This window comes from Limulus polyphemus, unplaced genomic scaffold, assembly GCF_000517525.1.
Source record: "Limulus polyphemus unplaced genomic scaffold, Limulus_polyphemus-2.1.2 Scaffold2081, whole genome shotgun sequence".
Lineage (NCBI taxonomy): Eukaryota > Metazoa > Arthropoda > Merostomata > Xiphosura > Limulidae > Limulus > Limulus polyphemus.
The window spans coordinates 34,083-48,309 of NW_013667691.1; the positions used below are offsets into that span (position 1 = coordinate 34,083).

Below are 14,227 nucleotides of genomic sequence, written 5' to 3' on the forward strand. Positions count from 1 at the left end.
ACAATAAACTAACCAATACAATTATTCTTATCGTTATATTACTAGCTAAGATTAAGATTCCATCATGATTCTGGACAATACAGGTGTGACCACACAATAAACTAACCAATACAATTATTCTTATCGTTATATTACTAGCTAAGATTAAGATTCCATCATGATTCTGGACAATATAGGTGTGACCACACAATAAACTAACCAATACAATTATTCTTATCGTTATATTACTAGCTAAGATTAAGATTCCATCATGATTCTGGACAATATAGGTGTGACCACCCTGAAGATTGATCAACATGAATATTCTTATCCTTATAATATTAGCCAAGCAGTATAAGATTAAGATCGTATCATGGGTCTTAGTAAATGTTACCTTCTAAGACTTCGTGTCCGTGGTTAACTATCTTCTTGAATAAACTAGATTGCTTATGTATAAATTGTTTAAACCTACTGTATAAAATATAAATAGTTTAGTGAAATTTAGGGTTACTTACTTTATCTTCAGTAACTTTACAGGCCAGTTCGTTCATGGTCACGTCCAAGTAGATTTCTTCAGATGAAAAGTTTGAGACTGAAGTCTCCATATTGATGTTCATTTAACTACAGGTCGTCAGACTGACAAGTCTTATGATGGTTGAACAGCGGAGAGCTTTGCTATCTCGGAGACAAAGTTAGCTAGAAAAACCTAACTCTTGGTCAGATAAGCACCGGTGCCCGGTTTTAGTGTACATGTACATAACTTTAGCGATCTTGTTTTATTTCCTTCTGTATACTTCGTAAAACTACGATAAAGCCGGCTGGTAGAGAGCCACTTCCGTTCTACACACACACAAAAAAAACTGTCACCTTTTCGTTTTTTCACTCCGGAAAGCCTACTTGTGGTAAATATATAGAGGAGATTACCATATGTCTGTCAGCATGTAGCTGAGGAGTCGAGTACTACTCACAGCCATTCAAGACGTATATATCACAATCAACCAGCTGTTAACTGTCATACTCCCTGTCCAATACAAAAATCGAGAACTTAATTTAAAATCAAATATTTTTCGACTGGCATATTTGCTGTCCGATAGTAATATCAACAAATAATTACAAATCAACCAATTCAAGACATATATATCACAATCAACCAGCTGTTAACTGTCATACTCCCTGTCCAATACAAAAATCGAGAACTTGATTTAAAATCAAATATTTTTCGACTGGCATATTTGCTGTCCGATAGTAATATCAACAAATAATTACAAATCAACCAATTATCAAATAATTTACATTTTCTTCTCGTCTAGACCGTATTTGCAAATACAACTTTTTTTTTTCAGGAAGTATTTCAACAGTGAGGAATTGGAACCGGAAGTTTCAACTTGAACTTCCATCGAATGCATACTTGGGTTGTGAGGCCAGGTTAAAGACCCCTAGGATTCAGCTTTAACCGTCTCTAATTTTGTTCAAGTGAAAAAACAGAATGCAGCCACCCAGCTACACCCGCCACAACAAGGATTTATCTGTTTATTTGTATCGAATAACTGGGATGGCTGTCAATTTTATCAAGCGTCTTAACTGAAAATACAAAACGTGTTCAGTGGCATCACGTCTTGAACCTTCGGCTTCTCGATCCACAGCCTGAAACTCTGATCACTAGGCCACGCCCGACCCAATTCAACAGTTACAATTTCATTGAAATGGTTCATTACAACAATACCACAGCTAACATCGACAATAGTAAAGATGACGTACGTAAACTCGCCCTGTGCCTAACCTCTGTCTTTATTACACTCATTCACCAATCACTAAGCAGAAATTTTAAACGCTTTGTCGACAATTGTCTTCAAAATCCTTATCAGATTCATTCACCAGTCTCTAAGCAGTAATTAAGAATAAAATTCAACAAACGCGTAAATCACAACAATTGTCTTTAGAAATAAGAACGATAAACTGTATTTACGATAAGAACTATTAAGAAAGAAAAAATAGATTTAAAATAATAATTGATATATATTTTTTTCTTTTTCTTCTTTGCTATGTTTCATCCTTTGTCGGATCTAAGTACAAACTATAAAGACTCTAAAGAAAACGGAGAGTAGTTCCACATAAGACTAAAAAAAAACGGAGAATAGTTCTCCATTAGACTATAAAGAAAACGGAAAGTAGTTCCCCATTAGACTCTAAAGAAAACGGAGAGTAGTTCCCCATTAGACTCTAAAGAAAACGGAAGAATAGTTCCCCATTAGATTCTAAAGAAAACGGAGAATAGTTTCCCCATTAGATTTTAAAGAAAACGGAGAATAGTTCCCCATTAGACTCTAAAGAAAACGGAGAATAGTTCCCCATTGTATTCTAAAGAAAACGGAGAGTAGTTCCCCATTAGACTCTAAAGAAAACGGAGAATAGTTCCCCATTGTATTCTAAAGAAAACGGAAAGTAGTTCCCCATTAGATTCTAAAGAAAACGGAGAATAGTTCCCACAAGACTCTAAAGCAAATGAAGAATAATTCTCTATAAGACTCTAGAGAACATTATTTTCGAAATCTGCGTGGGTGAATTATGGAAAATCAGTTATTAAGACCAAAGCAACTTTTATGAGGTTTAAATTCGCAGGCCTGTGTAATCTTCCTTGTGTAATGATATTTTATATTTAAAAAATGTTTCGATTATAATAACGCAAATAATTTTGTGATTTATCCGTCTCTAATTTTCAACTAATAAACTAGTGGGAAAGCAGCTAGTCCACAATACCAATCGCCATGGCTGATGGGCAACATAAACGAAATAGTGGTATTTAACTGTAACTCTTATAACTCACGCCGCTCAATTTTTCTTCTTCTCGTTATTCCGTACAGAAGTTGAAAGTGTTTCAAAACTTATTAAAGGATAAAAATTATGCTGTTGGTTGAATTATTCTCAGTTGTAATTTTTCTTCAGTTTTTTGTCCACAGTTCGTAAAAAAAGGCAAGAAAAAAAAATTAAATTTTTGTCCACAGTTCATAAAAAAAGGCAAGAAAAAAATTCAATTTTTGTCCACGGTTCTTGAAAAAATTATAAGAAAAAATTAAAGTTGCCATGGCCAAGTTGGTAGGGTGCTCGACTCGCAATCTGTAGGTCGCGGGTTCGAATCCCGTCACACCAAACATGCTCGCCCTTTCAGCCGTGGGGGCGTTATAATGTGACGGTCAATCCTACTATTCGTTGGTAAAAGAGTAGCCCAAGAGTTGGCGGTGGATGGTGATGACTAGCTGCCTTTCTTCTAGACTTAGGGATGGTTAGCGCAGATAGCTCTCATGTAGGTTTGCGCGAAATCCATATCAAACAAACAACTTACTCTCACTTGGAGACTACAGAGCTCAAAATTACTTCTCTGAATAGGTTTTTCAAGTGTGATGTTATCATAAAGACTTTTAATAACGAATCGTGGTCATAAAATTAAGCAAAACTACAAATATGAAAATTATGTAGATGTTAGTTTGCAGCGTGATTTGAAGTTCATCATTGAAACATCCATAAAATAAACCAGAACTAACGATATTAAATGCTAGTGGTCGTCTTACTTCTATAAAATATCTACCGGTTATCACGTTTCAAAACTGTTAACCACAGTTATTACAGGTTAGTTCATAATTTAAAGTTTACCAGTATTAACCAAAGACACATAGAAATATCAGGTTATATTATTTAGGGGTTGCCAACTTTAACCAAAGGTATCCAGAGATAGTACGTACATTAGTTATATTGTGAACATAATTAATTTTATTTAGAAATAAAAATATGATTTTTGTTTTTCCGCTGTTAAGCACAAAGCTACACAATGGGCTATGTGTGCTTCGCCCACCATATTATCGAAACTCCGTTTTTAGCATTATAAGCCTTCGGACTTACTAATGAGCCACTGGAGGGCAAAAATAATGAAATATTACCCACTTTGTGTTAGATTGCACAGAGAGGGGGGGGGTTCGTTCCTATTAGATTGCACAGAGAGAGAGGTTCGTTCCAACTGGATTGCACAGAGAGAGAGAAAGAGGTTCGTTCCAACTGGATTGCACAGAGAGAGAGAGAGAGAGAGAGGTTCGTTCCAACGAGCATATTAAGTGGTTAAATGTAATCCCATTTTTTTTTTGTAGCATGCACATTCAAAGAAAACAGTTTAATATTAAACGCTCCTCTTCCTCATCATCCGACCATTATATTCCTAAAAATAAACCCCCAAAATGCGTTTAATTTTTGAAGGGAAAGTCCGAGATTTAGTGTGTAATTACATCTTTACCTAGCTAGCTAATGTTTGGAAGAAAAAACTCACAAAATATGTCATCTTACTTACAAAGCCGTTAGTTAAGTAACGTAAACCAGCTTAAAGTATAGATGAATGTCCGTTACATTATGTTCCAATGTAAATATATGAAGTTGAAATGTTCCATTAGTTAGTTTGTTCTCTAAGTGCAAAGCTGCACAACACGGTTTCTGCACTGTTCCCACCATAGGGATCGATCCCCGATTTTTTTGTGTTGTGATTCTTCAGATATACCTCTGAGCCACCGGGAGAGAGGGGGTCATCAAATATGAGGTATTGAGAGCAAAGGAGAAATAAAATACACAAATCATAATGATAATAAAGCACAATTACTCTACGAATATGATATGATGATAATAAAGCACAAATACTCTACAACTATGATATAATGATAGTAAAGCACAAATACTCTACGAATATGATATAATGATAATAAAGCACAAATACTCTACACATATGATATAATGATAGTAAAGAATAAATACTCTACGAATATGATATAATGATAATAAAGCACAAATAATCTACGAATATGATATAATGATAGTAAAGAACAAATACTCTACGAATATAATATAATGATAATAAAGCACAAATACTCTACGAATATGATATAATGATAGTACAGCACAAATGCTCCAGAAATATGATATAATGATAGTAAAGCACAAATACTCTAACACAGATCCCTATCGTTCTCATGTCTTAGTGTGTAGACGACGTTTAGGACTGCCAACACAGATCTCCAACAACCAAATAAAGCGATGAATGCAGAAAATATTAGAAATTAGAGAAACATTTCAAGTTTCTTATGGATGTAAAGAAATAAACAATCTAATTAGGCCAGTTTAAATGTTGCACTTAAAATCCGAGTTCACTATTTCCAAACTAAGAAAGTTTAGGCCTATATTAGTTAGGTTAAGCAAAAGTTAAAAGACAAAAAACAAGAACAACAAAAAACAAACATTTAGGCCTAATAATATTTCCATCTATTGACTTTATAACCTGTACTCAGATCCTAAATTTCTTTGTTAATTATTAGAAAATGGACAAATGTCTCAGTTTTGGATTGTTATATTATAAAGCAGACACGCAGCTTGAAACAAACACAGAAACCTATCGTCCTCTATTTCTCACGTTTCTGTTACACAAAACGATCAATCAAGTATTGATTAAAAAACTGTTTTAGTGATGTAGAAGAAAAAAGGGCAAGTCCTAGAAAAAAATCACACACATCAGAATAACAGAATTCCATCTGGGTGGATAAACGAAACATCACGTGTCCTGGCAACAGTAAGGCTTTAATCAATTCAGTAAATCCGGAGACTCTAGGCTGCCACTACCTATCATGATTTCAGAGATCACAGCCAAAGACGCGAACAGTCTCCTGATAATAATGATTATCTGCCTCCAACTGAAACATGTGTGTGTACATATTTGTATAGTCAATAGCTTGTTCAGGGATTAGGGATGATGTATGCATTTCGTGTTTTGGTGTTGATTCAGTAATCTCTGAGCGTGGTTTGTCTTTCAATACAGAAAGAGATGGATGTTTCATGCTCAGTTTTCTCCAGAATAAAATATTACAGTAACGGTTCCAATTGATTCAATATAAATGTCTCGTTGCTGACTTCGAATTCCATTGAATGTTTTCACTCCTTACATCATAGTTATTACGTATTTTATTGAAATTGATACATTATACATCTTAATCTTTTTGTATTCTATTGAAAATAATACGTCATGTAACTTAATAATTCTGTAATCTGTTGAAGTTGATACACCTTGCTACATAGGCATTCCGCATTCCATTGAACATTTACAATACTTACTGCTTTAATAGCTTCCCATTCTTTGGAATATTTGTATTCCTTGATACCATATAACTCCTAATTTTGTTGACCATGTTATCGTCGTTTGGAAACCAGCGAATATTATAATATCTACAATTTCTGGCACATTTTGATACATTTCAACTAATTATTTATACTCCTAGCCATCACTCTACTTGGTTTACAGATGATCTGCTCTAAAAGTGAACATTCATACTTTTTCAGATAAGATGCAACATTGAGGTTCTACACAGGAATTCAGGGTGAATATGAAAAGTGTCTATTGTCCTTTCTAATATTTATATACACTCAAAGATAACAACTAACTTTTCTCAGTTTTCGTAAACATCTACGCAAGCGAATAAAAAATATCCTCTACTATAAGGAGTAACTAATCCCACTTCCAACTATTCTAATAAACATCTATAAAAACAAAATCTTCTCTGCTATAAGGAGTAACTAATCCCACTTCCAAATATTCTAATAAACATCTACTCAAATGAATAAAAACAAAATCTTCTCTACTATAAAGAGTAACTAATCCCACTTCTAACTACTCTAATAAATATCTACTTAAATGAATAAAAAATCTCCTCTACTATAAGGAGTACCTAATGTCCCTCTCAGAGCTACACTGATCATAAAATATACTCGGAGTTACACTAATGAAAAAATATTCTCAGATATATAATGATGAGAAAATCTACTTTGATCCACACACTGATTAGAAAGTATACTTAGATATACTGATGGAAAAAAAACCTATGCAGAGGTACACTTATGAGAAAATGTACTTGGAGCTACACTGATAATACATATAGTGTAGCACAGATGAAAATCTACTCCTAGTTACACTGATAAGTAAAACTATGAAAACAGAATGTTAACTTAAACCTAAATCAAATGAACAATTCGCTTATTAATAAGAAAAATTAATCGAAGCTGCACTGAAAAACAACTGCCCGGAGTTACATCTCCTCGAAACTATAAGCTAAGTACGGGTTTTTGTAAATTGTGGTTAATCGCTGGTTAACATCGCGGCATAGGTTTCTTCAGGATTAATTAATATACATGAATTTACTTATTATTGTCTTATAAATGCAAAACGCATTTCTACTTCACAGTGAATTTTTGAACTTTTCAATCTTTGCATTTTTTAGATTTAAACGCATGAAACAAGATGAACTTGCCAGCCTTTTTTCATTTGAAGTATCCAAAGTTCTTGCTTCGGTAAAACCACTGTTACTGGACTGGATCAGTATAACACCTCATAGTTCCTAAAATCTACATGTCAGATAATTATCAGTTGTGCCCCCTGGTGGTTTAGCGGGAAGTCAGTTGGCTTATATCGTTAAAAATCGGATTTCGATACCCGCGGCGGAAAGAGCACGGATAGCCTATTATATAGCTTTGGGCTTTACATACATCAAAATAAACGTATTTAAACGCTTCATTCGATCATATTTAACAGTTACAAAGCAGACAGTCACCTGTCACATGTTAATCCTTATCACCCCTTTGTTTCATAACGCGTCTGAAGCTCACTTTATTTCCACAACAGCAGTTATGAAATGCTTAGAGAAATTAAACTGTATTTTGGTTTTCAAGATTTTCTACTTGTATATTTTATTAACGAATTAATAAAAAAAGCTCGGTTTATAATCGTCTGTAAAATAATTTAGATAAAACCTGTCGTGACTACATTAATATATATATATGTATATACCTTCAGTGTTGTGAAAATAAATTCACAAGTTAGAAATGACAGCAGTAATCTTGAAGAAGTCTCAGTTGGGTTAGCGGTAAATTTCATTATTTATAACGCTAAAATTCGCTGTTCGATCCCTGCGACTGGTACAGCAAAAAAACAAAAAACAGCCTATGTATTGTTCAGTTTTGCGCTAAAACAATAAAAACGTCAACTACGTTCAATACACTATGAAATATACAGTTTATAAACAACAAAAATTCTACCCCCAAAATTAATAACCGGTAATGATAAAACCTAAATATGTCTGCGGACTTACAACGTTTTTATTCACTGTTTGAGTGTTGGCGTGTGAAATGTGGAAAAGTGGTCAAATATCTAATCGAAGAATTCTACCACGAAATGTTTTGATTTTTACCAACACGAAACGCCCCCCCCCCTCTTCAGTGGCACAGAGGTATGTCTGCGGACTTACAACGCTAGAAACCTGGTCTCGATACCCGTGGTGGGAGAAGAACAGATGGCCCATTGTGTACCTTTGTGCTTAATTACAAACAAACAAACAGAAAACCTAAAATTTCAAATGAATAGAATGTATACAATACACACACACACGTATGTATATAAACAATAAAAGGCATAATAAAAATAGACAGATATGCTATTCTATCCGTTTGTTTCGTTTGTGTGTGTGCTGCTTAAATTACCAATAGCTATGTTATAACAGGTCTTGTGTCTGGCATATATATTGGCATGGAATGAGCTTTAGAACATTTCGTTGCCTAGATACCAGTTGTCATGGTGAGACCTTAGATAGAAAATGCACATATTTTCCCGGTTTGAGACATTTTATGGTTCATTGTATATTTTGAAAAAGTAATATGCTGGTTGTGTAGTTCTTTTATTGTTGTTGTTTTTTTCTTTTGTTTTTCTTCGAAATAAATCTGAGCGAGAAACGTTTGGATAAGAAATTTGCATAAAACTTTTTGGAATTGTTTCAAAAAAAATGCAAAATTTAGCGAACTAAATCGGTTAACGATGACGTCGGTCTGGTTTTTGTATTTCTAAGCTATCTTGTCCTCAATGATCCTCAAAAACGTCAAGGAGTCAACAGTCATTTGGCTTGGTATTTTATTATACCATCAAAAAAAAATAACAATACAACTACTACTTAGACAAACGGAATACCAATATACAGGGGTTAAAAATTGTATTCTTAAGATAATAGATGCATATGTACTAAAATATATATACGGAGTAAATGGGGAAATTTCATTATATGCAAAGTTTCTTAATGAAATCATGAATGGTTATTTGATGAAGCACAATAAGGAAATATTGTTGTTTAAGACTCATAACGTAGGTAAATTAATATGTTTAATTATAAACGGAATTTTCATAGTGGAACGCATTGTTGCCCGATGAGGGCTCCGGTAAGAGAGCCGCAAGCTCGCGATAAATGCATTTTAACGTAGAGAAAAGTCCGTTTATAATCATACATATAAGATAATCTTGACAATATAAGAGCTTAGGAAGATAATACCCCCACTGTTTTATCCTTTTATCTCCTGCGTTGTTCAAAAAAAACCTCCTGAATGTTCACCATGTAAGAGTTAACACGATTCGTAAAACATTTCCAAAAGTTGCCAGAGCTGGAATTAGATTTCAGATTCACTTTAGCTTATTCCTGTCGCTTTACTGTCTGTTTGTTGATTTAAAATACAGCATATTTCACATTCGTTTGTAAACACCGTTGTTACTCTTATTCATAACGTATGCGTGTATTTCCCGATACCCATATATTTTTCGGTAATGTAATTTCTTTTTTATTGCCTTCTCATTATTGCAGTCTCGTTTACTTCTTATTGTTGCCTTCTCATTATTGCAGTCTCGTTTACTTTTTATTGTTGCCTTCTTATTATTGCTGTCTCGTTTACTTTTTATTGTTGCCTTCTTATTATTGCAGTCTCGTTTACTTTTTATTGCTGCCTTCTCATTATTGCCGTCTCGTTTACTTTTATTGTTGCCTTCTCATTATTGCAGTCTCGTTTACTTTTTATTGTTGCCTTCTCATTATCGCAGTCTCGTTTACCTTTTATTGTTGCCTTCTCATTATCGCAGTCTCGTTTACTTTTTATTGTTGCCTTCTCATTATTGCAGTCTCGTTTACTTTTTATTGTTGCCTTCTCATTATCGCAGTCTCGTTTACTTTTTATTGTTGCCTTCTCATTTTTGCAGTCTCGTTTACTTTTTATTGTTGCCTTCTCATTATCGCAGTCTCGTTTACCTTTTATTGTTGCCTTCTCATTATTGCTGTCTCGTTTACCTTTTATTGTTGCCTTCTCATTATTGCAGTGTCGTTTACTTTTTGTTGTTGCTTTTTCATTATTGCAGTTTCAGTTACATTTTTATTAATACCTTTTCATTATTATAGTTTCAGTGGTTTTTATTATTATCGGGTACCTTTTCGCCATTATTTTAATTTCGTTTCCTTTGTTTTGGTCCACTCTGTATAATATGTAAGTACTTTCTGTGTTGACGTCTTCTCCATGATGTGCATGTGACATAGAAAACCTAAAATAATCGTAAAAACCCGCAATGTCAAGTTAATTAACTAATATTAGTCAGATCTGTGAATTTGGTCTGGATTGCTTTGAAGATCTCTCAAAGTGTGTGATTAAAATAATTGTTAGTTTTTAGTAGAAGTCATTTTTAGTCATTTTTCCCCAAACCAAAACTGTCACCAATAATCTTTTACCCTTAAATTTCCAGTTTGTTTTTATACTTCACTAATGGGGGTTCGCACATATTGTATCGTACTAAGAAATTTGAAATTAGAACACTCGGTGTAAAGAACTGACAAAAATGTGAAATAACTCATTTTCAATGTAAAATGCACAGGAAACCCCTGTAGTAATTAAAGGTATTAACTGGAATACTGATGATATTTTCTTTACAATTCTTATGTGACTCCTACGTTACTAAGGACAATCTAAGCAATTAAGTAATGGACTCCCAAGGTATTTGATGCGTAAACAGCTTAGAAAACATTTGTTTAAAAGGCTAATAGCATGGAGCATATCGGTAACTCTAGGGCTAAGTTTATCACTGGTAAAAATGTGAATAGTCATAATAAATATAGAAGATAAATACTTAAGGTGTAAAACAAAGTGAAGGAATGAAAGAGGAAATACGTTGTTACCAAGCTATATTTTAAGCAGTTGTGAAAAAAAAGTGTAGTTAACATAATATTTACGTTCAATTCTCAAATATCAATGACTTGCTTTTTCCTTTCAGATTTTTTCTTAATGTGTTAAACATTTACGTAAAAGTAGAGTAGTATATATTAAAAATAACAGACCTTTAGAAAAACTTGTCTAAAGTATACCGTACTTACGTAAACCTATAGAGCAATACAAATAATAGACCCACTGAAGGTGTAGCTAAACTAAACTTATCAAATAATAAATAAAGGCCTAACAAAAAACAGAGAGATAGAGATATGAGAAAGAAGTTTTATGGTATTAACAGTAATTATTGTTATTGTTTGTTTTAAGCGCAAAGTTACACAAAGCCGTGACCATCGCCGGTATCGAACACCAATTTTTAGTTTTGTAAGATTTAATGCTCACCGCTGAGCCACTAGAGCGATGGTGCTTGTTAATTTACTCTCTATGATTTCTTAAACTTCTACTTCGCTTAACTGTTAAAAATGAATACATTTCCGTCATTGACTTTGAAGCTTCTTAGTGCTTATAAAAAGGGAAATTCTAATCATTAATATTAACTTCCGACTAGAGTAAGCTATGTACATGTACTTAGAGCGGAACTAAAAAATCAACTCACTAATCAGTATATCTAATTAATTATACGTTTCTCACATTTTTACTTTGTTAGATATGGTCATGTCTCTCGAGAAATCAGAAACCATCTATATATTACTATAACAAGGTCTGAAGTTTATCATCATAGTCATCGGAGCTCACACGTTCTAGTGCTATTGATCCTAAGTACAGAGTTATAATCATTTCTTGTAATTATCTTCTCGAAATGTTATTTCCTGTGAAGAGATGAAAAAAACTCTATAAATCAGTTTGAGTTCTTTAAATCAAGCCAGAAAGTAAAATAACAAGTTAAACAAAATCATGTTTTCCCTGTAAAAATCAAGATTTTAAATGTTAAATTAGCTTTTGAAATTTATTTCAAACGACTATTTATCGTTTTTCTTAATGTCTTGAGGGATGAACACCTCTAAAAGGCGATGACAAGAGCGTGTGTGTGTGCATTATTTCACCTAATTAACGTATCGCTTACAGCTGCATGCATGGTACTTTGTGATTTACTGGGTGTTAATTAGACGATGAAAGAAACGTTGAGTTGGTCAGTATGAGAATAATTAGCCTTCTTAAGCCCAATTAACACGTGTAAGACACATTATCGTTTAACACGAGTAACAAGCAACGTTTCACTTGTTTTTCAACGTAATTTTTCCTATTGCTAGAGTTGAAATGAGCTACTGCTACAGGCAATCTGTCAAATCCTATTTTAGTTTATAACACCAATCAGACTCACACGGAAAATCTCCACTCTTGGGAGTAACGAGGGCATAAAGAGGTTAAAATGTTACTCGCATATAAATAATTTCTTATCAAAGAAACATCACCTCATGGCAGGATTCCTTTGCATATATTTTCATTTTTTTTTTGTAGGCGTCAGATGAAATAATGATTCTCGAATACTCGCTGTTGTTTTTACCAATCAACGCTAAGCACAACTATTTTTAAAAGACATGAGTCAAATTTAAACACAAAAACACAAATAAAGTGTTAAAAGTGCCTCTATTAAGTATAAAACACACTCTTTTGGAAACAATAGCCAAATAATGCTTGCTTTATAAATTATCCAAGAAGTAGAATTTAATTATGATTGAAAAACGCAAAGACTTAAAAGCACCATCTTTAGAAAGTTATTGGTGAAGCTTTACATGGTGTAATGCTCATAGGAAATGTATTGTTCTGCCAGAATAGGTTACAATGGAACACGTGAGATGTATTAAGTTCGTTCTGTTTCTGTACACTAAGGTAAGCACTTGGTTATGAAAGGTTTGTTTTTGTTTTGTTTGTAATTAAGCACAAAGCTACACAATGAGCTAGCTGTGCTCTGCCCACCACGGGTACCGAAACCCGGATTCAAGCGTTGTAAGTCCGCAGACATACCGCTGTGCCACTGGGGGGGCGGTTATGAAAGGACTTACAATGACGTATTATATTTAATAACATATTATATACCATTTTAAAGAAATAAAACAAAAGCCGATCTTAAGAAGGAGGCTATACTCCGTAAAATGGCAATGCATAACATAACCTTTGGAAAGAATAAAAAAAAGCTATTAGATTAAAAGCATCAGATGAGGCATTGTTTATTCAAGTCTGTCGTTGAAACAAAGTCAACGGTTATCTTTTTAACAGACGTTTTGAAATTTTGAAACTTACGGTTCGCATTCACCTGATGCATGCCCCAAGTCTAGCAACTTTCTCAGACACTACTGAGTTAAATCATCTCCATCTCATTAATACGACAAGAAGCACTTTGTAGTAAGTGTTGCAGGTCGTAATGTATCACCTTCTGTAAATAAGGACTTTGTTTAGATATAGCATGTGTATGGTTATTATAGTTTCCATAAGTCATCTCAGTGATACCTTAGCACATCTTATTAGTCCGTGCAGGACAGAATGGTTGAGTTTTATTCATAAACTGAGTGTAGTTCTGCTGTATATCATTACGAGTGGGTTAAATAAAAATAAAAGTTTCGACATTTAAAAATACATAGGAATGTTAAAAGAGATCGAAGTTACACAACTAGTTATTTGAGTGTAATATTACACTTTCAGAAATTATATATTTACACGATATCAGTAACGGTAACTCTTAAATGCATAATACAAATATCAAGTGAATACAGCTGTAGCACGACTATAATGTAATAGAACAAGAAAAAAAAAATGTTTGGTCAATGTCTTGGCCAAACGGATTTCAACAGAGGTTCCAATAAAGGTCCTTTGGTTGAAGCTTTGAACACATAAATGTCAACCATATATTTGTATCTTCAGATGTAAAATAATAAATTAAGGGTGATTATCTTCAGAAGAAACCAAAGGCTTATTCTTTATTAGTATGATATAGATATAAAAATACTAAAGATCCTTGCAGCGGTCTCAGAGCAGCTAGTCCATCGTTTTAGTGTAGAATTGTTTTAGTAGGTGGCGCCACCAGGCAGAGATAAAACGTTATTTAATTATTCTGATTTATAAGCATCTAAAAGCAAAATTATGTCGATGTTCTTCAATGAGAATAAAAAAAAAATACTTGAAAGGAATGCATATAAAATACTGTTGTTTATAATTA

At 33.4% G+C, this 14,227-nt stretch overlaps 1 protein-coding gene across 1 annotated transcript in view; it reads right to left on the reverse strand.

The window, feature by feature from the left end:
• LOC106465864 (ornithine decarboxylase-like) overlaps positions 1-657 on the reverse strand; it is a 5,443-nt gene extending 4,786 nt beyond the window's left edge. The window contains exon 1 of the mRNA XM_013926107.2: positions 495-657. Within this exon, the coding sequence (XP_013781561.1) occupies positions 495-596 (102 nt within the window). The 5' untranslated portion in view covers positions 597-657. The remainder of the gene's footprint in view (positions 1-494) is intronic.
• Positions 658-14,227: the final 13,570 nt, after the last annotated feature.